Source organism: Ylistrum balloti, unplaced genomic scaffold (genome assembly GCF_031769215.1).
Source record: "Ylistrum balloti isolate Yb309-2 unplaced genomic scaffold, AGI_CSIRO_Ybal_v1 Utg370024, whole genome shotgun sequence".
In the NCBI taxonomy this organism is placed as follows: domain Eukaryota; kingdom Metazoa; phylum Mollusca; class Bivalvia; order Pectinida; family Pectinidae; genus Ylistrum; species Ylistrum balloti.
Window position 1 is genome coordinate 746453 of NW_026782090.1, and position 23841 is coordinate 770293.

The 23841-nt window shown below is 33.9% G+C and overlaps 1 protein-coding gene across 1 annotated transcript; it reads left to right on the plus strand.

The window, feature by feature from the left end:
- Positions 1–508: 508 nt before the first annotated feature.
- On the plus strand, positions 509–21765 carry LOC132548717 (uncharacterized protein C01G6.5-like). Its single transcript, XM_060212595.1, has 9 exons — positions 509–612; positions 9202–9388; positions 12447–12563; positions 13453–14336; positions 14694–14824; positions 17168–17236; positions 20398–20499; positions 20693–20913; positions 21614–21765. The coding sequence occupies exons 1-9, from the start codon at positions 509–511 to the stop codon at positions 21716–21718; spliced, it is 1920 nt and encodes a 639-aa protein (XP_060068578.1). The 3' UTR covers positions 21719–21765.
- The last annotated feature ends 2076 nt before the right edge of the window (positions 21766–23841 follow it).

A 23841-nucleotide genomic window follows, 5' to 3' on the forward strand; every position in this document is an offset into this window, starting at 1 on the left:
TTTCACGATTTTTTAAATAAGAATTGTGAGCTTGACATTTCAGATACAGTGAATACATTTGATGATAACACTAGTGTTTCCGATAAGCTTGTGTTATTATTCATAATAAGACATGTGATAAAGTAAACACAATTGTTTTGAATACGTGAGATATGGCAATCGTTGACATAAAACATGAATTGTTTAAGATGGACACCCGTACTAAATAAACAAACAGAAACGTATACGCCGCTATTTATACCCGAAAAGTTCCGTATCCGTTATCTTGTCAAAAATTAGACCTGTCACTTTTTTTTAACTGCACTGCTAATGAAAAATGAAAGCACTTGTGTATTGTGTTGTGCACGCAATGAAGCACGTAATCTCTTCAAATATGTATGCATTCCCATATCTCGGTTAGTCGATGTTAAAACAAGCAAAACACTGTATCTTTTAGAATACTGTCATTTTAACAGTGTTTTTCGCGGGAGAAGATTTGCGATCGAAGGTCAAGGTTGGTTGATCTCGAATGTCCATGGGTATGGACGCTGAGCAGCAAGAAGAAGAGTGCTGGTATCAACTCCGGCGTGTGGGCCATACAGCTACATTACCTAAGGTTCGAGATGTTATGAAGTAAGTGTCTTATTACCGAAACGGCGGGGGTAATTGATCAATGTTTACTTTAATATTGTTCACAACATGACCTGTCAAAAGACGATAAACATGGTTCCTTCTCACCGACATTGTTTACAAACACGACTTCGACATGTAATAGAAATATTATGTAATTTTATTGTAAACCTCGATGTGTAAATACATTTTGATAACAAGTTATTCAGTCTTCATGATTATTTATTAATTCTTATTGGTGTTAACATTACAAACAGTTCTGTTGACTGAGCTGCAGAAGTAGGTCAATCATGTTGTTAATGATGGATGATGGCACTGAGACATGGTATTATGCATAAAAAGATGTGTTTCGTTCAACGTTCTCATTTTTATAGGTCTGATATTTAGTAAAAGAACTAGATAAGAAATGTCTTGATTATACAAGTTAGATTTCCATGTGATTTCACCATTTTCTTTATTAAAGATGCATTCCAGGAAGTTGTCAAATAGTTCTACCTCATTAATAGTAATAATGGTTGCTGTGCTATGTCTCACTTCAGTATGTAAACAAAGTGTTTCACTGTTAGATATATGTTTTCAGTATTCCTTTTTATAATGAATACTTATATCTAAGTTATCCACCCCCAAACAATGGGTAATTTAAACAAACAATGCACATAAGCAGGAACAGAATTAATTCAGAATAACAACAAAAACTGAATATATGCCAATGTAGTACACTAGCTCGAGAACATATATATATAAATCTCTAGAAATTAATGTATTCGATACGATTTAAACGGACATTTGGACAAAGGGAGATAATTACAATGGAACTCCACTCTACATTAGATATTTTGTGATACTTGACAACAGAATTTTGATGGTGTTTCTAAACATTTTTTTCCTTTATGCTTGAGCAGGGTATATCATGATCATTCAGTTTGTGTTTCAAGCTGTTGCTATAGCCTTTTTAGCTTGGTTACAAGTTTGAAGGAGAGCTAATGCTGTCACTAGTGTTAGCTTTTGTTTTTAAATTTACATTTATGTGTTTAAATTAAGCATAAATAAAGCAATTTCACAAATGAATTAAATTTATCAGAATGCTTAATCCAGCAAATGTTTTAATTGAAATATTATACCATTTTTTATATAACCAAATATATTGCTCTGTGATGTTTGTAACACATCGTTATATTTTCACATTATTTATTTAAGACATATTCATACTATTCTGTAAGGCTCATATATATACAGAGCTCTCAAGATCACAATATTATTTCCACAGAAGTCTTAGTGTACTGTGTTACAATTAAAGCATTAATTTCCTTTTAATTCAATTATTTGCTAATTACGGAAATAAGGACAGATGCCCATTTCTTCAAAACAGAAGTTTAATTGTGATTAGCTTTGAGAAACTTTGTCATTGATTTTTACGTAACCAAAGTGCTACCATACCACTTTGTTTTAATCTGGAACAATCTTAAAAATGCCTCTAGCCATGTTGTTTATAAAATTTTGGATCATTTCAAGGATGGAACTAAAGTATGGAGACAGAGGTGAAGAAGTGAACACCTCCCTTACTATAGTTTGGAGATTTAACTAGATCATATATGAAATAATAACAACATAACATCTACTTAAGATATAAACTTTCAATGAAACAACTTGTGCTTTCAATTCTATTTCCATTCTAAGTAGGTGATTTGTGTCATTCTTGTATTCTGCACTATCCCTGATAATCTGATGTTATAAATATACATTATAACATTTGATAATAGCTTGGTGAAAAATCCTGCATTGAAGTAGGCTGTTTTTAAAAAATATCATTGTTAAACATTGATAATTCAATTAATTACCATGATAGTAACGGTAATATTAATTAGTCATCTTGAAAATATACAATCGTGCTACTGCTATCTAGAACAAAGCTATCACATTACATTATTAAGTCAACCTATCATTACACCACGAACCAACATCATTGTCAACATGGTCAGTCATCATCATCATCATCATCATCATCATCATCATCATCATCATCATCATCATCATCATCATCATCATCATCATCATCATCATCATCATCATCATCATCATCATCATCATCATCATCATCATCATAAACATGCACTATCATCATCATCATCATCATCATCATCATCATCATCATCATCATCATCATCATCATCATCATCATCATCATCATCATCATCCATTGATCATCATCATCATCATCATCATCATCATCATCATCATCATCATCATCATCAAAAAATTTGGAAAGGACTAGTAGATAAGTGTGGGATAGGAATAAATTATTTTCTAAATATGTAAGAGTACAACTAAGTTATTTCCTTATTAAGCCATAAATCTCTAGGTTGGACACATGTAGATCTATCAGATTCAGACTGAATAATTATATACTCCTAATTTAAAATGTGTTGTTTCCAAGGTGCCACACATGATCAGTTCTAGTGTACAGACACTCATTATGTATACATTATATATGTACACATGCCATGGATGTCTCCTCATGTCTCAGTAATGAATCATCTAAAATCTCATATTGTAAGAAAGGAAATTTTATTTTCATTACATCTGTATTACTGTCATTTTTCAATAATTTTGTAAACGAAAAATACTCAGGTAAATCTTAAATGCTATATTTATGGAATACCTATATCTAATGCAGGGTCCAGTGTTATTGTAAAAACGTTAAAATAATTTAAAATAACTTTGTAATCACTGATCATTTTTAATACACCTGTGATTGCTATTTAGTCATAAACAAACAAGTTTTCCCTTTAATTTCCCTTCTCTAAAACTAGCCAACCATTTTTACCAACTCCACCAAATGTGCAATCCTATTGCACAGTTGTGCAGTAGATATTGTATAGTGCATGTATGTGGACAATGTGTTAACAATTTATGCATGTGACATAAAATTTTTAGTGCATTGTGCGTTAACGCACTTTTACCTGATAAAATATAAAGATTTTGGGTACTGATGTTTGGAATCAGGGTTCCTGTAAGGTGTAATTGACTGTCCCAGCTCTGAGTTTTAATAAAAGTCTTTTATCAGTTAATAAATGCCAAACTATATCTGTTTCATATATTGGCAAACATTTCTTAGGCAAGATGTTCTGTTCTGCAGCAGCATTCTTAACAGTCAAGCATAGAAGTTGAAAGGGCTTCAGTTACAAATGTTGAAAAGGGATCTTATTTATGAAATACCCTCATGCATAAACCCTGTTATTATTTATAAAGGAATCAGAGTATGTTTTTATGAAGAATGAAATTTTCTGTGATCATTGATGATTAATTTCAAGGACAATCTGTGTACATGCTGATCACTTATTTATGTGACAGGTCTTTGTCAGAGTGCATCTGTAGTAGATTGTGACAGGGACCATGCATGGGACCATTACACATGCACACTGCCAAAGACCTGTATCAGAAATTTGTCCTACTTCAAAACTATAATAAAGACCACGATAATGAATTTCTAGAAAGCTGAGCAATGTCTATGACATCAAACATTATATATATATTGTACATATAATTTGGTTCTGGAACAGTTTCTTGTATGGAAATGGCCATCACTGGACCACAAAATGAGAACATTTGTGCTTAAGTAGTAAATTCTGCCGATGGCTTGCACTGTCTTGTAGACACTTCAGCACAAATGTTCATACTCTAGCTGATGAACAAACATTCAGTTATTTACTGAAGTAGTTACTAGTAAGTGCAAGATCATTTGTTCATACACCCTTGAAGATGAACAAGTGTTCATTCATATACACTTGCAGATGTCAGAGCATTCGTTCATATATCTCAGCAGATGTCTGGGCATTGTTCATATATCTCAGCAGATGTCACGGAATTTGTTCATATATCTCAGCAGATGTCTGGGCATTGTTCATATATCTCAGCAGATGTCTGGGCATTGTTCATATATCTCAGCAGATGTCTGGGCATTGTTCATATATCTCAGCAGATGTCTGGGCATTGTTCATATATCTCAGCAGATGTCTGGGCATTGTTCATATATCTCAGCAGATGTCTGGGCATTGTTCATATATCTCAGCAGATGTCTGGGCATTGTTCATATATCTCAGCAGATGTCACGGAATTTGTTCATATATCTCAGCAGATGTCTGGGCATTGTTCATATATCTCAGCAGATGTCTGGGCATTGTTCATATATCTCAGCAGATGTCTGGGCATTGTTCATATATCTCAGCAGATGTCTGGGCATTGTTCATATATCTCAGCAGATGTCACGGAATTTGTTCATATATATATGGGCATTGTTCATATATCTCAGCAGATGTCTGGGCATTGTTCATATATCTCAGCAGATGTCTGGGCATTGTTCATATATCTCAGCAGATGTCTGGGCATTGTTCATATATCTCAGCAGATGTCTGGGCATTGTTCATATATCTCAGCAGATGTCTGGGCATTGTTCATATATCTCAGCAGATGTCACGGAATTTGTTCATATATATGAGTAGATGTCTGGGAAATTCGTTCATATACCAGAGCAGATGTCTGGGCATTGGTTCATATGCCTGAGCAGATGTCTGGGCATTCGTTCATATGCCTGAGCAGCTGTTTGGGCATTCGTTCATATATCTCAGCTGTTGTCTGGGCAGTTGTTGATATATATGAGTAGATGTCTGGGCAATCGTTCATATATCTGAGCAGATGTCTGGGCATTCGTTTATATATCTCAGCAGATGTCTGGGCATTCGTTCATATACCAGAGCAGATGTCTGGGCAATTGTTCATATACCTGAGCAGATGTCTGTCTGGCCAATTGTTCATATATCTGAGCAGATGTCTGTCTGGCCAATTGTTCATATATCTGAGCAGATGTCTGTCTGGCCAATTGTTCATATATCTGAGCAGATGTCTGTCTGGCCAATTGTTCATATATCTGAGCAGATGTCTGGGCAATTGTTCGTATATATGAGCAGATGTCTGGGAATTCATTTATATATCTCAGCAGATGTCTGGGCATTCGTTCATATGCCTGAGCAGATGTCTGGGCATTCGTTCATATATCTGAGCAGATGTCTGGGCATTTGTTTATATGTCGGAGCAGACGTTTGGGCATTCGTTCATATATCTCAGCTGATGTCTGGGCAGTTGTTGATATATATGAGTAGATGTCTGGGCAATCGTTCATATATCTGAGCAGATGTCTGGGCATTCGTTTATATATCTCAGCAGATGTCTGGGCATTCGTTCATATACCAGAGCAGATGTCTGGGCAATTGTTAATATATCTCAGCACATGTCTGTCTGGCCAATTGTTCATATATCTGAGCAGATGTCTGTCTGGCCAATTGTTCATATATCTGAGCAGATGTCTGGGCAATTGTTCGTATATATGAGCAGATGTCTGGGAATTCGTTCATATGTCAGAGCAGATGTTTGAGCATTCGTTCATATATATGAGCAGATGTCTGGGAATTCATTTATATATCTCAGCAGACGTCTGGTCATTCGTTCATATATCTCAGCTGATGTCTGGGCAGTTGTTGATATATCTGAGCAGATGTCTGGGCATTCGTTCATATATCTGAGCAGATGTCTGGGAATTTGTTCATATATCTCAGCAGATGTCTGAGAATTCGTTCAAATATCTCAGTAGATGTCTGGGAATTGTTCATATGCCTGAGCAGATATCTGGGCAATCATTCATATATCTCAGCAGATGTCTGGGAATTCGTTCATATGCCTGAGCAGATATCTGGGCAATCGTTCATATGTCAGAGCAGATGTATGGGCATTCGTTCATATATCTCAGCAGATGTCTGGGAATTCGTTCATATGCGTGAGCAGATATCTGGGCAATCGTTCATATGTCAGAGCAGATGTCTGGGCATTCGTTCATATATCTCAGCTGATGTCTGGGCAGTTGTTGATATATATGAGTAGATGTCTGGGCAATCGTTCATATATCTCAGCAGATGTCTGGGAATTCGTTCATATGCCTGAGCAGATATCTGGGCAATCGTTCATATGTCAGAGCAGATGTCTGGGCATTCGTTCATATATCTCAGCTGATGTCTGGGCAGTTGTTGATATATCTGAGCAGATGTCTGGGCATTCATTCATATATCTGAGCAGATGTCTGGGCATTCGTTCATATATCTCAGCTGATGTCTGGGCAGTTGTTGATATATCTGAGCAGATGTCTGGGCATTCGTTCATATATCTGAGTAGGTATCTGGGAATTCGTTCATATATCTGAGCAGGTGTCTGGGAATTTGTTCATATATCTCAGCAGATTCTGAGAATTCGTTCAAATATCTCAGTAGATGTCTGGGAATTGTTCATATGCCTGAGCAGATATCTGGGCAATCGTTCATATATCTCAGCAGATGTCTGGGAATTCGTTCATATGCCTGAGCAGATATCTGGGCAATCGTTCATATGTCAGAGCAGATGTCTGGGCATTCGTTCATATATCTCAGCTGATGTCTGGGCAGTTGTTGATATATCTGAGCAGATGTCTGGGCATTCATTCATATATCTGAGCAGATGTCTGGGCATTCGTTCATATATCTCAGCTGATGTTTGGGCAGTTGTTGATATATCTGAGCAGATGTCTGGGCATTCATTCATATATCTGAGCAGATGTCTGGGCAGTCGTTCATAAACCAGAACAGATCTCTATTAGTATTACTGTTTTACAAACTATTGAAGTCTTACTAACATTTGTCTATTTCTATTGGACAAACTGAGATTTCATATTCAGGCTCCCTGAAGTTCCTAATTGTTCATGATCAATTTTTAACTTATTGGAAACTAAAGTCCGACAAGAGAGCAAAGAATAAGACAGAAAACAGAAAGATGAGATGGTGGGCACCAAGGTCCTCTTATGATTACTTTTCTAGATCTGTTATCTAATTATAGGATGTGACCTTTCCTGAAACTGCCCGTCTAATGTCTAGACTCTGGGTTTATACTGTAGTAGGCATTGTGTGATGGCTTTAATTGCATGTCTGCATGAACTCCAGCTGATTTTACTTCTAACAGTAATGAAATACAGTGTACTAGACTTGTTTTATAGTCCTATTGTTAGGGTATCTAAAGTTTCCTTGGCTGGTATCTCCAGCATAATCAACCTGAATTATTGGTGATAAATCAGCGTGCCAGATGACCTATATAGAAATGGTTTTACTGGAAACTGTTGATGCATAGTACCAAGTCCAGATGTACCAAGGTAACACCAACATGTTAGTACACAGTGAGACAGTGATGTAACAATATCTGCCACCTTCAACACTGTGGAGATTAATATGTGTTCACTGGAGACATGTAATTCATCAGCACAGAGCTCTTTGGCCAATATAGCATAGAGCCAAACCTGTACAGGATCTTCCATAGGTACTATTGATTTTTTACAGGTTATGGTACAGCGACATAGCTGGTATTTTCTGTTCTGGGTAAACGAGAATTAACTACGTATTTACATTGTGGGGCCAGCCGATCAATAATATTGCTGATGTGCAGATCTAAATCTGTATTCCTGTATTGTAGAGGTGAATTATTTTAACTGGTTTCTTTGGCAGGATTGTATTTAAAACTGATAACAACAAGCAGTATAAATACATGTTATCATCGTTATGTAACTTCCTTAATGCTTAGAATAGGAAGTATTTTTAGGCAGTTAAAAATTATCATGATAAAGCTGTTTCATTAAAATAAACCAGTCACTTATGATTGATTTTACACTTTAAAAAAAGACATTTCTTTTTTGAACGAGTGAGTTTTAACTTCAACCTCAGTATGAAGTCTGACAAAGCTTGGCTACCTTTGATAAAACTTCTGACGTTACTGTTCATGCAAAATTATTTCAATGTGATCTTTAGATCTGGGTCAATCTCAGTTAGGTTAAATAATTTGAATTTCTGTCAAGATATCAGTTTCAGAAGTCAATATCATCACTTAAAGTTTACATGAAACACAATTTCATCTTAAACTAAATTGTGTAAGTGAAAATCCAGTTGAAGGTTTAAGTCATAAAAATACCAATTAATAATGCATGTAAAAATAAGTTATATATACACATGATGTATTCTTGCCATAATTTCAATGTCAAAGGTCAGATGGGAGATACACATACATGCATGTACTGTACTATGCTAATCACTCCTTTAAAATGATGTACTTTCATGGATTCAGTGTTTGATCTTGTCAGGAATTCTATAAACAATGTTGGCTCTGATTGTCTTTATTGAGCAATAATATCAGAGCTATTCTTCATAAATTTGTAAACCTGAAGATCCAGTTTCAAGTTCCATGTAGGTATAATAAAGAAGGATTGTCTCCCTTAGATCACTTGTTCCATTACTAATTTGTTTTGTTCAGTATGTCTTCATTTGAGAGATACATGAACAATAATTACAAAGGTACGATTCATTTGTTATACGTATCAGGATCAACTTAAAAGATAATTTGAATGTGATCTTCGATATAGTCCCACAGCGTATAGCTATTTATTCAACAAAAACACTAACATGGAATGTATATATATGAGAAACCCAAATTTTACTAACACATTTTAGTATTGCTCTATCATTTTCTCTGCAGACTTCATGTTGGTGTGACAAAGTTTGGCCGTGCAGCAAGTAATCACTATTATCTCGACTCGGCCACACTGCCGAACTTCATATCACGCCATCACTCGGAGATCCATGGAATCCGTGATGAGGATGGACTCATCAAGTTTGTCCTACATGACAAGGGTCTTAATGGAACCTTCATTAACGACATCAAGGTAAGGTGCTTTACATATACATCTCAAAGTGCAAAAATTGGAATTGTGCTTTATACACAAAATAGTAATGAATTCCAATTACAGTATTTATCTGACAGTAAGGCCATGTCTGTGATAAACTCACCCATATCTTTCTGTTCAGTAGAATTGCAGACTGGTTTTATCTTATTGTCCTTTGATAAGGTAACCCACTGACTTTGATTCAGTACTGGTATGTTGTGAGCTTTTTACAGGATGAATACAGTTTGTGTCAAAATTGTCTTAAATCATCATATCTTCACATGCACAAATCATGTATGTCTGGGCATTGAGTCTTGCCAATTCCAACTTCATCTGGTTAACTGGTGTAACAATACCCATCCATCAAGCCATTGCTTCAGTGGCTTCAATATAGAATAAATCAACACATATTGACCACAAATTCATATTTATTTAAAATTGGTTTAACTTATAGTCCACACTGCTTTTTCTGTAAAACAGAATCAGAAACAATAGTACATCTGCTATGGGAGTGCAAAGAAGTACAATCATTTTTTCAGAACTTTGAATTTTTGCTTGATTCATTCCTTTTACTTTCAATAAAGAAACTTTCATATTTGGCTTTAGAAATAATAAAAATATATATTACAAAACTGATAATCTTGTATTGCTTGTTATGAAACAATATATCTACAGAACAAGGTGTTTACAACAAACTTTATCAGTACAAGCTTTAAAATCTATCATTATAGATAACTACAACATTCAAAAATATACCTACATGGACAAAGGAATTGAAAATATGGTAAAATTTCACAATAGTTGGAAAAAATGGGATAAACTATTACAGACAACACCCAACTCCTAACAGAAATGTGAACTTGGGTTTTTGTATATTTCTTAAATAGAAATACACTGCAACATCCTGATTTTTGGTTGACATGGCACAACAAATCTCTCAACCCTCCCCCCCCCCCCACCCCTCCTCTCTCTCTCTCCTACTCTCTCTCTCTTCTTGCTCTCTATCTCTGTATGCAAGGATGTGTATGTGTGTGTGTGAGAATGAGGATCTATTATTGTATATAGATGTCAATAGTTATCTCAATATGAAGAGGATACTGCATGATTATGTTTGCTAGTGATGAGATGATGACAATGACGGTATTAACTGTAAATAAGGATGAATGTGAAGCTGGGTGAGTTTATGAATGACAAGGATAGTGTTTTTGTTTCTTGAGGATGAGAGTGATATGGTGTTAATACCAAATAACCGTGGAGATGAAGAAGTAAAGAGCACTATCAATGATGGAGGTGATGAAAATTCCTAAAGATGTTTGTGACATCGAGGATGATGGCCCCTGAAAATGATGATGATTATGATGAGGATGATGGCTCATGATGAAAATGATGTTGAATGATTTGTTGTTGATGATGATGATGATGATGAGGATGAGGATGAGGATGATGATAGTGCATGTTTATGATGATGATGATGGTGATGATGATGATGATGATGATGATGATGATGATGATGATGATGATGATAGTGCATGTTTATGATGATGATGATGGTGATGATGATGATGATGATGATGATGATGATGATGATGATGATGATGATGATGATGATAGTGCATGTTTATGATTAGGATGATGGTGATGATGATGATGATGATGATGATGATGATGATGATGATGATGATGATGATGATGAGGATGATGATGATGAGGAGGAGGAGGAGGAGGAGGAGGATAGTGCATGTTTATGATGAGGATGATGATGATGATGATGATGATGATGATGATGGTAATGATGATGAGGATGATGATGATGATGATAGTGCATGTTTATGATGATGATGATGATGATGATGATGATGAGATGATGAGGATGATGATGATGATTATGATGATGAAAATGATGATGATGATGTGATGATGATGATGATGATGATGATGATGATGATGATGATGATGATGATGATGATGATGATGATGATGATGATGATAGTGCATGTTTATGATGAGGATGATGATGATGATGATGATAATAGTGCATGTTTATGATGATGATGATGATGATGATGATGATGATGATGATGATGATAGTGCATGTTTATGATGAGGATGATGATGATGATGAAGACGAAGACGGTTGAGTGGATGTGTTGTGAGGATCTGTATGTGTGATGATGATGATGATGATGATGATGATGATGATGATGATGAGGATGATGATGATGATGAAGACGAAGACGGTTGCGAGTGAGGATGATGATATGTGTGCGTCCCAGGACATTGTAATATAATTTGTAAAAAATGCTTGAAAAAATAAAAAGATATAAAAAAAAGTCATTGCTTGTTCTTAGAACAACAGTCATTGTTTAATAACTAAAACCCTCCTTGTGGCCTTGTTTTGATAAACTGAAACATTATTTGCTTACACAAGAGCTGTACATTGTTTCCTTAAAAATACATGATCAAATAATTTTAATAAAGAGTTCCAACTTATTGCTTTTCCTGCAGTTTCTTGCTCACATTTGATTGGTTGAAAAATGGTACCTTTACTCTAACCTTCTCTGCTGACCATATTTGTTTCTGATTGGTTATCATCACTTTTCAGACTAGAATTTCCTATGTAAATACAAACAGCATATTAATAGGTCATTAATTTATAACCAAAATATCATCTTAATTGATTTATGTTGTTCATTTCTGTCATTATGAGAATGAAACATGCTTTACCAGTGACCAAAACTGAGTTTATTCCAGGGCTCTCACACCCCATTTAGGGACTGGGGCCCGGGGCCCGGGGCCCTTAGAATTGGGGAAAATAGCGGCGTTTTCCTTAGAATTGGGAAAACTTGGGGGTCTAAATTGGGAAAAAGATACTATTTTGCATTGGAATTTGGCCCCAAATCTGGCAGATCGAGAGCCCTGAATTCTCAGAGACAATTGAATATGGCGGAAGTTTCAGTGAGTCAGTAAGCAGAAATTTTCTGGGTCATTAGCTGAACTATACAAAACTATACAGGTTACTTATATAATGTATATTATCATGAATTTCTTCTGACTTCAGATGCAGAGCTCATGTGAACTTGAGGAAGGGGACAAGATAACATTTGGTCACACAAATGGCTACAAATTGGCACCTGGCCAACATTCAAGGCAGCCTCACTCTGAATTCCAGTTTATAGTAAGGCTACCAGTCTTTTATTTTTTCAAATGAACTAATTTTTGAGTGGATTACTTCAAATTCTAAGCTTCTGATCAACAGTAATCAACTTTTGCTAAAGCTTGCTGTCAAACTCTTCCTGTGAAATTATTTTGATTTCTTTCTTTTTTTACCACAGTTGAAATTTTTCTCACTTTTCATAAAGCTGGTGTATCTGGATTGATCATTTCGACCATTTGCTTATTGGTAATTTTTTACACATCAAAATATATTATTATTTGCCATTAAGTCCATTTTTTCGGGCTTGAAAATTATCTTGATTATATTGTAAAGTTTTTTTTTGTTCGATGGTTCATATTTTGGTTGGTTTACCTAAATATTGAAGAAACAAAAAGGATATTTTTTCACAGATAATAGTATTACCTCTTAATTTCATTTTCAAACTACACATTTTTGTGATTATGTATTCAATTCATGAAAATAGCAAAATATATAGTCCTCTAAAACTTATTTATTATACAACCTTTTAGTAATTGTTTCTTACAACTTTGATTTAAAATGTGAACATTACATAGTGTGCTTTATTTGTGACAGCAATGCAACATATTCTTTTCAAAAAAGTTTTAGAAAAGCTCAAGATTTTCATTGGTTCCAGTTTGAATTTAAAATGAAGACACTTCATCTAAATCAAGGTTAATGTAAGGAGACAGAGTAAATTCTCAAAAATGCTGAATTATCCTGTAAGTGTCATATTTAACATATCCATTGAGTGTTTAAATTAGATCCCTAGATGCTTCAAGTCAAGAGGTAAGGGGAAAAAGGTAGGGGAAAGAGGCAAATCTTTCATTAAAAAGTGAGTGGGGATGTAAATGCTGAAAATAAAAAATAACAAAAAACTTTTATTTTACAGTTTGAAAAAGTTTACAGAAGTAATGAAAACATAGTTAACAATGGAGTCAAGCAAGAAAAGGAAAACAGCACATTAAGCGACACGGAAAAACGGAAACGAATTTGTGCGCGGGACAATGCTGTAGATATCGAAACATTCAAAGAAAGATGGTCTAGAAATAATTCAAATTCAAAAACTGAAAGTGATTCAGACAAAACTTCAGCAACTCGCATTAAAACTATCGAAAATGTATCTCAGGACAATGATTCATGTTCCTCATCGTCATCTTCATCATCTTCATCATCAGCTTCATCTGGTTCATCATCATCATCATCAAGTTCATCTTCATCAGTCAGATCTTCATCAAAATCTCCAAATTCACATACAGCGGACCATGCAGCAGACACTGATACGCCAAGTTTTAATATATCTCAAAACCGTCACGAAAATTCTACAATTATTATGTCTGAGCCGAATAGTGATAAGGATGAGAGCGATGAAAATGACAATGAAAATGATAATGTTTCAGAACAATCTAGCCAATCTTTGCATAAAGTAGACAATGATAGTGATGATAGTGAACAGTCTGATTCGAACTCTGGTGATAATTCGGACGACGATGCATCAAATAATGAAGATGAGGATGATAAGTTCAAAAGTGATAGTGAGAATGACAATGAAAGTGATACTGAAATGAAAGAGGACAATGAAAACCAAAAAGACAGCAGTGAAGAAGAAGACGAGGAAGAAGAACCTAAGGAAATAGAACAACTGCCAAGTCCTGTTCCTGTAAAAAGAAAGAGTAGAGCTCCTAAAAAAGGAGCAAAAACAAAAAGAATGAAACTTGCCATGCCATCACGACGAGGAAGACAGAGTCGGAAGATGTTAAAAAGAAACAGTAAAAGGTATGTAGATGTGAAAGTAATTTACTTATCAGTATATATGTTTGTGTTATTTTTTCTGATTTCCAGACAAATAAATAAATAATATCCTGTTCAAATGTAATTGCCAATGGTTAATTGTCATGTGTGACTTGGTTGAAATGATGATTGCATCTTTATATAAAAATTGATTTATATTTCAAGTACATATAACAATATAATTATCAGAAATACAGAGTGATGTTTATATCATTTGTCTGCCTGTCACAATGATCAATCTTTTGTAATACTTCATGTGCCTGCTGTTAAATTTAGTCCATCCTTTATAGCTATCTAGGTGTTATATATACCTGCTAAATATACATGTAATGCGTATTATAGTTCGGACTTCAATGATAATGACGACCTGCCATCACTAAATGGAGGAAGCAGTCATGACTCCATGATGAACGAAGACAAAGCTGAGAGCCACAGAGACCCATACCTATTCGCCAGCGAGGAAAGCAGTGATGGTAAGACTGTTACTTATCCCAATAGAAATACCTGGCTAGATTACACTCTTTTCCTGTTCTGTAATGAAGTTTCTAACACTACCTTTTAAGGTTCTCAAACAAATAATTACCACTTACTTGCACTTACTATTTATCTTTCATTGTGTTTCTGAATTTTAAACCTGTAGATTTGCTGGATGGATACATTTTATTTTTTTCTGTTACGAAGTAATTAAAAATTTTAGCATTTGAATTTAGAAAATGAATTGAAATATTTGGGCAATATTCTTTTCCAATCTTGTTTTTTTGCCTCAAATAAAACAATGGAGTATACATATAATTGCGGTGAAAAAATCCATTTAATTAACTTGGATTGTCAACCAGAAGGTAAGGCTCATACATTGTTTTAGTAAGGGTTTATATACTGTAAGGAAACAAAGTTTGTCCATTGATTCCTACTAAACATGAAGATCTACTACTGATAAAGATTAGGTACATTATACTGCACTGATGAGTATTGTTATCACAATTTAAACCCACAAGCCGTCTTATGCCATTAGACAGCTTTTTGTTTTTGTAAATCTGTTAAACAAATTGTCAAACAAAACACAAATTGCCTAAAAATGAAGTTTAAAAACCTAAATCTAAAACACACATGGGATCATAGTGATCAGATGTGTTCAAAATATGAAGGCAGAGGAGGATAAATTAGATTGACCCGAAAGTAATGATAAAAAATTAAAAATTAAAAAAAAAAAAAAAAACATTGAAATAAAGATTATAGTTATCATGTTTGTGATGTGTTTGATTTGAAATTCAAAGTACCAGATTGATAATTGGTATTTGATAAATACAGGACACTGTAGGCCCATTTTAATCTGACCTTCTCTTTTTATATCAAATTCATTTGCATACACACTATTGTTTTTGTTGATTTTTCTATTTCTTTTTAATTAAGTAGACTTCTTTGTTTTATAGTTGCTTGACTCTCTTTATATCTGATCTCGAAGATCATTTCAGATGTATGTGTCCTTCTTCATTTCTGAGAAATGCCATTTAAAATATGGATATAATATTTTTAAACAACTACTTACATGTATATTTATATTACATTTCTTTATCATATCAATAACTTCAATATCTGCTATGTATTAACAAATAAATAAAAAATTTGTGTTTTATATTGTTTTCCTAATTTTTGTTCTTATTCTGACATCAGTTGTAGAGATCACCTAAACCTAAATAGGAAAGTTCCTACTCCTTATCACTGTCATTTCATTTTCATATCAACAGATGTTCATGACTTAAACATTGAATTTTAGTGAAATATTGATAAAAAGCCATCACAGTTCTTCATATTTTGGTGTAATTCTAGGGTTTATATTTTAATTGATTTGCCTACTCATGAACCCCCTCCCCTCCCCCTCTTAGAAGAAAAAACTCTGCACAAGACTTTAGAAATATGTCTCTAATCCAGAGCTTGGTCTCTGCCCTGGAAAAGATTTTTCACCAGTTTTAATTTCATTATGATGAGCTGCTGAATTCAGGGTAAGCATGTTAGATATGTATAATCTGGATATTCATAAAATTTTAATAAGAATACATGTAGTTTTCTTCCCGTAACAGTTAATACTTACCGTACAATTATTACCAGGAACACACGTACAAGATGTATTACACATATAAGCAGCAACTAGGATTTGGAAACTTTATTCACTAACTCTAACATTTACAAGTGTTGCCAAAAGATGTCTTGTATGTTGGCCAATCTCTGATGAAAGATACCATATTTCTTAATGTATTATTTGTAACAGGACTGCTGTCACAGTCATCATTCACATTGTTTGAAATTGTAGTTCAACTGTGATTGAGCCAAATTTTTATATCTATGAGCTTTTGTCTACTTTCTCAAAGTCTTTATCACTGTATCTGCACCATCAATCCTTTTGACTTCATCATTCATGACTCATTTTGATAGAGATTCAAATCAACATCCACCATTGAACTTTACTTCATGTAGCAATTTTTGGTGATATTGTTTTTTTTTTCTTTTTCTTTATTGAAGGGTCTTAAACTTGCTTTATTTTATCACTGTTAGAAATCATGAACTGCTTATCTGTTTCATAAGAAATTTGAAATGTGATTAGTTCTCTTTGTCAGGAGTGTACAATGAATTGCAGTGGCCTTATCACCACAGACTTACAGAATCTATAGAAAGTAGTGAATATTTTATGTAAATAACACAAAAAAAGGATCAGACGTGTAGAATTTTACAGAATGATCCTGCACATTATGTATTCTAAATTTTGAAGTTGTACACTCCTGTTCTGTTAGACACTATATCTCTGTTTTGCCTCCGCTCAGATGAAACCAATACACGCCTTAAAGCCATCATCCACAAGATAGGAAAGATAGGCACGAGACCAACCACAGGTAGGTCCAGACTATCAACTGTGAGCTCATTGGGAGCTTAGTCAGGGCTTAGTAAAGGGCAAAAAGATATTGTGATGTATTGGCTCATATTTTTGTAATGGATTAAGTTTCAAGTTACATACAAACTAAAACTGGATGTATGTCAGCAATTAAAAACAAGCTCATTATTGATTATGACTGGAAGACAAGCACAGCAGTGAGTATGACTCATTGAAGACAAGCTTTGTTTTGTGTCAGAACTCAACTGAATGACATAATAAGGGTTTCTTTGCTCTATAGTAATTGAGTTTTTAGGTCAGATAAGAAGTTCTTTAATAAAGCTTATAGAATATTAAAATGAAAACAGAAATTATCTCAGAAGCACAGATTGACTGTAGGATATGCTTCAGTTGTCATAATTGAAAACTCACCATGTTGTGCAGGTAGAGTAGAACTCCTGTTTACTCTTAATCAAGAGTAACAACACAGGAAACGTTCTTCCCCCAAAAAATTTGGAGTGGCTACTTTAATTTGTCAGAGGAAGAAATTCATATGTAATGAACTTGTTTAGAAATGTTGTTCAAAGTTTTATAGATTGTCAATCTTCTGAAATTCTTTCAGTAAAGGAAAAAGATTAAGTCAGACTTCAAAATGTACTTCATATACAATTCTGTTCAGTTATGAGGGAAATTGTTTAGTGTTTAATTATTAGTTTGGAATAGATCATTTGTCGAGGAAGCCACTGATAGCGGTGTGTAAATGTTCAAATAAGACTTCCAATTCATTCTTTATTGTGACTGATAATTGAATAGTTAACCTTGCTTGTCAGAATTTTGGTGTAACTGATATTGATAATTCATTACTATTTCATTGTGAGTGACTAAGTAATGTAATATTGAGATGTTATATGTAGCTAGTACATATTGTACCTGTCTGCATCCAGTCCTGTACAGATTTATAACATTTTGCTTTTTCATTGGCTGCTGCAAAGTCTTCTGTTGTCTTTGATGCTTAATTGATTTCTTCACAGCAAAAATGAAGGATAATAAATATCATTTCATTTCACCTCATTTCATTTCATTTCATTTATTTTCCTTTTCTAACATTACATAGTTTTCCATTATTTAACAAGTGCTTTTTTGTTTTGCTGTTCTAACTCTTGTACTCTGTTCCTTGGGAACATTTTAAATTGCATGTTTCTACATAAATTTCATTGTCTTTTCAATTGGTGTTGTAAATGTATTTCATTATGTCAGCCTTCTATTTCAATCATTAGAACAAGGTACTAGTTGTATTGTAATTCTATCAGAATTGCCATTTTATTGAACAATATTTTTAAAATTTGGTAATAAACCTATTTAAATATTAAGAAGTTTAGCCTACTTCCCCACATTCAGTCAGACAGATTGTTTTGGCCTTATTTAGCCCACTTTGTAACATTCAGCCAGATGCACTGTTTTGGCCTTATTTAGCCCACCTCCAAACATAAAGTCGATGCATCGTTTTGGCCTTATGTAGCCCACTTGTAACATTAAGTCAGATGCATTGTTTTGGCCTTATTTAGCCTACTTTGTAACATTCAGTCAGATGCCTTGTTTTGGCCTTATTTAGCCCACTTTGTAATATTAAGTCAGATGCCTTGTTTTGGCCTTATTTAGCCCACTTTGTTACATTCAGTCAGATGCCTTGTTTTGGCCTTATTTAGCCCACTTCCTAACATTCACTCAGATGCATAGTTTTGGCCCCCTCGGCTTATTGCAGCTAGCTAATGAAGCTAGTCTTTAATGCAGTTACATCATATTTTGTGCAGCAGAGCTATATTATCAGTTACGTTAGCCGTAATGACCTTTCTCTATGTTTAATGAAGGAAATAAATTTATGGAGGAAAAATGTCTATGAAGAAAATTCATTGAAACATCACTGGACCTTTCCCTCCAAAAAGAATGTTAATGATATTCAAGATGATAGACTTAAAATAATGGCAAATCAATCCTAGTGAATGTATTTAAATTCTCTTGATCTGATATTTTGTACCATTGAAAATTAAAATGTTTTTAGAATTGGACTTTGAATTATAATTATATGATATTACCTGGTGCCTGTTTTCATTTTAAAGTTATGAAGAGTAGTTAAGTGCACTTATATAAATGTCACTGACTGTTATACATGCTTACAGCAACATTAGACTTCAGTTTTACATTTACAGAGAGACCAGCAATATTTTTGGATTCTGTTGATGAGGATGATGAAAGCATGTTGTTTGTAGATCATTTTGACACGTGCTTATCACATAAATATCACATAGATATTTGCAACAAAAAAGAAAATGACACGTTTTTGTATTTGTTTTTTTTTTTTAGATCACCTGTACAAAGGCACACTGGCCATTGTGATATTGCTTTAAATTGTTTAGGGAATTTGTTTAGTGTCAAGTAAAAAATGAATTTCAGATAAGTGTATGATGTATGTGTAAACTTTCCTGTCTGCACCAATTACCTAAGCCAGTTAGGATGTTTTTTGACATTGATCGTTGGTCCATCTCTTGAAAGGTTTCAAGTGGAATGGGCAAGATTGAATTTTCTTCAAAAAATGAAAAAAAAATTATGTAAAAAATTATCATCTATGATAATCATGAAACAAATCTTGTGTAAATTGGAAAAAAAGCATCAATAACATTTACAGGGGAAGTAATAACAGTAGGAAAATCTTCTCCAAACTTCTGCTCATACTATTTATTTTTATGTAGTGAAATAAATGTTAATGAATTGAGATGGTTTACAACCCCAAAATGATTTTTTTTCTAAGAAGATATGTATACATATACACATTACTTACATCAGTCATAGTGTTTAATTGGTTTAAAGTGACAAGGGAAGGAGGGAGGGGCTGATCTTTATACACACAAACAACTATGATTGATTACTGATTGTGGAGAAATTATTGATTATATTAACAAGCTGCATGATTAACCAGCATCATTTCTGTGTTAATGACAGGATGAATATATGTTTGTTTATTGTTACAAGGCAAATGTCCCTGCATGTCTATTAATGTATATACATGTACTTTTTAATATAGTTCTATTGCTTTTTAATTGCTGGTAAATTTATTTCTCATTTCCTATTCTCTTGCCTGCTTTTATTCACTATGTTTCCCTAATTTTACTGTTATATTGTTTTCAGGGAAAAAACGACAAAAGAAAACAATGAAAAAGAAAACTCAGCAGAGGAAGCCCTTAATTCCACCGCCACCACCCCCTAAATCTGCAGCTCGGAAAAGGAAAGGTAAACATTTTACTGCAATCATTGATAATACTGTTCATATTAACTGTTAACTCATAAAAATGATACTAATCTCAATTTAGACACTTGACACATAAAAAAGTACAATAGAAACAGAAATTCCACAATTAAGGAATATTAAAATCATTGGTTAAACATAGTCAAAAACAAATATAGTAACTTTAATAACCTTTAGCACCTCCAGCCCCTGTGGCAGCCACATCTGGGCGTGGCCGAGGTAAGAAGGCTAAGCCAACACCTGGGCGTGGCCGGAGAAGACGGGGCCACAGCAGTGAGAGCAGTGACCCAGAGGAGGAAGAGCTGGAGGATAATTTGGAGGAGGGAGTGGAGTGGTATGAAGTGGAAACATGTGATGCAGATGACTGTAAAAGACCGAGCGATAAAACAGTGGCCTGGGTAAATTATTTCTTTGAAGTTGTCTCCCTTTACATTAAAAGATTTCTGTCTATAAAATGATATCTAATGATAAAATCAGAGTTTTTCTTGATCTGTTTAAAATTTATGGTAAAATTTAAACAAAGTGTCTTGAAATATCAATTTAGTCTTTGATTCAAACCTTACTTTTTGGCCTCAAGTATCTTTGATGGAATGTTATTGAGGACCAGTATAAAGAGTCAGTAGGTATCCTTTATCAGAGAAATAAAAATTTACTGATTTTTCTTATTTATTATGCTCGATTGTTGCTGATTCTTCTGTCCATCTGTAGGTTTGTTTGCCCATTGGTCAGTTTGTCCATCCATAGCATAACACAAAACATAAGAGGTACCAACATGAAACTGCTTATGTAGACAGATCATGATAAGGAGAAGTGCAGAATACAAGAACCATAACTCTCTTTTGCATAATTTAGAAGATATCAAACCTTGGTTTATACATTGGTTGTACTAAGAGAATGTGCAGTATTCCAAATTCAGGGCCTACAACTTCTTAATTACAGAGTTATTACCCTTTGAATAAATTTTGTGTCCAATAAAGTGTTGTTTTTTAGGGAGCATTCATCAGTTTCAATGCTACTGTTATTGACATCTTTATTTATGCCAACATTTATAAACTTTTCTCTGCATGTTTTTATATTTTCATTGTTGTTTGTTAACAGGTACAATGTGACTACTGTGATAAGTGGTTCCATACGCAATGTGTGAATTGTAAGTATGAGCATGTGAATGATCCAGACATCAAATTCAACTGTGGATGCTCATAAAATGGCATTGAAAAATGAATTATTGGGAAGAACACTGAAGAAAATAAAATGAGGGAAAAATCCTTTGGATCGGTGAAAACCTGGATTTCAGCTGGAAGAATTTTACCACTCCCGTCAATCAGTGACGTTTAGATTTCATCCCTTGGTGTAGGACATCTCAGATTCTTGATGGTTGTTAAAAAAAGATGATTGGTTGTAATAATGAAGGTTTCAGTCAAAAAGTTTTGCTCTGCATGCTGAACTAGGTGAGTTTTACTGTAGAAGTTATCAATATAATACAAAAAAATGGAAGAAAACATTGTTGTCCTCAAGTTTAGACCATTTTAAGATAAGGTTTTTCAGTGTTACATGATTGTATTTATTCATCAAAAACAACAATGCACATAATTTATAGCCTCTTTTTATGTTTTTTTACTAGAGGAACAGGGTTTGAGGAAATACGTAGAAAGAAACAATAACAATTTTAACCAAAATATAGAAACAATTCTCTATCACTAAAAACTAAAACTTGTAAGAATTTTGAAGTTGTCTTTCTTTTCCAATGAATCAGATTCCGAATAAAGACATTTATGAGTGATCGGGCAAAAGGAAAGATCATTATCACTTTTTCAAATAGCATTGCTGAAGATTCTGGAATATAGACATCCTCATTATGGGTAAAGATATTGAAATCCACAACTAAAGGGAATTCTGTAAAATAAAATCAGAATTGTTTTAACGTAACTACAGCAAGAAGATATGTTCTAAATCTCTTGAGTCCTATTATCTCCCTAGTATGTATAAACAAATATCCAATGTTCGTGCTTTATGTAAATTTACAGTGATCTGTGTATGGGGTAGTATTCTGATATCAAGTGATATGATGGAAACCAATTTTTTTTTTAGATTTCCACTCAAAAATTGCAAATGCAAAAGTTGTATCTCTTCTGGAACTTAACATATACAGAGGTGTGAATTTCCAACTCTGTATACATAGGTATGAAATTTCCAACTCTGCATACAGAGGTGTGAATTTCTAACTCTCTATATAGACTCTATAGGTGTGAACTTTATATCCAACATTTCCAACTCTATATACATAGGTGTGAAATGTTCAACTCTATATACAGAGGTGTGAATTTCTAACTCTCTATATAGAGGTGTGAATTGTCCAACTCTATATATAGCGGTATGAATTTCCAACTTTATATACAGGGGTGAGACATTTCCAACTCTATATACATAGGTGTGAAATGTTCAACTTTATATACATAGGTGTGAAATGTCCAACTCTATATACAGAGGTGTGAAATTTCCAACTCTTGTGAAATGTCCAACTCTATATACAGAGGTGTGAAATTTCCAACTCTATATACAGAGGTGTGAAATGTCCAACTCTATATACAGAGGTGTGAAATTTCCAACTTTATTTACAGAGGTCAGACATTTCCAACTCTATATACAGAGGTGTGAAATTTCCAACTCTATATACATAGGTGTGAAATGTCCAACTCTATATACAGAGGTGTGAAATTTCCAACTTTATTTACATAGGTGTGAAATGTCCAACTCTATATACAGAGGTGTGAAATGTCCAACTTTATATACATAGGTGTGAAATGTCCAACTCTATATACAGGTGTGAAATTTCCAACTCTATATACATAGGTGTGAAATGTCCAACTTTATATACATAGGTGTGAAATGTCCAACTCTATATACAGAGGTGTGAAATTTCCAACTCTATATACATAGGTGTGAAATGTCCAACTCTATATACATAGGTGTGAAATGTCCAACTCTATATACAGAGGTGTGAAATGTCCAACTCTATATACAGAGGTGTGAAATTTCCAACTCTATATACAGAGGTGTGAAATGTCCAACTCTTGACGCTTGCCAACTCCACCCATGTATTAAATCATTAAAAAATCTAAATAGATAGAGAATTATATGAATCACCGGATTGATGATTTTATGATAAACTCTAAACAACACTTTAAAATAATGTGTACATGAAAAAGCAATCTGACACATTAAGGATGTTTTGGTTAAACTTCACATGTTCACCTTGTTTAGTTAGGGATTACAGGTGCTAGATACACATACATATATATGAAATGATCATTTTATAAAATAAGTAT

Excerpts from the sequence above, each read along its gene's own strand:
- LOC132548717 (XM_060212595.1), top strand. The coding sequence starts at position 509 with ATGTCCATGGGTATGGACGCTGAGCAGCAAGAAGAAGAGTGCTGGTAT. Across the intron at positions 12,564-13,452 it reads ACTCTGAATTCCAGTTTATA|TTTGAAAAAGTTTACAGAAG; the intron begins GTAAGGCTACCA and ends TTTATTTTACAG. Across the intron at positions 20,500-20,692 it reads TGCAGCTCGGAAAAGGAAAG|CACCTCCAGCCCCTGTGGCA; the intron begins GTAAACATTTTA and ends AATAACCTTTAG.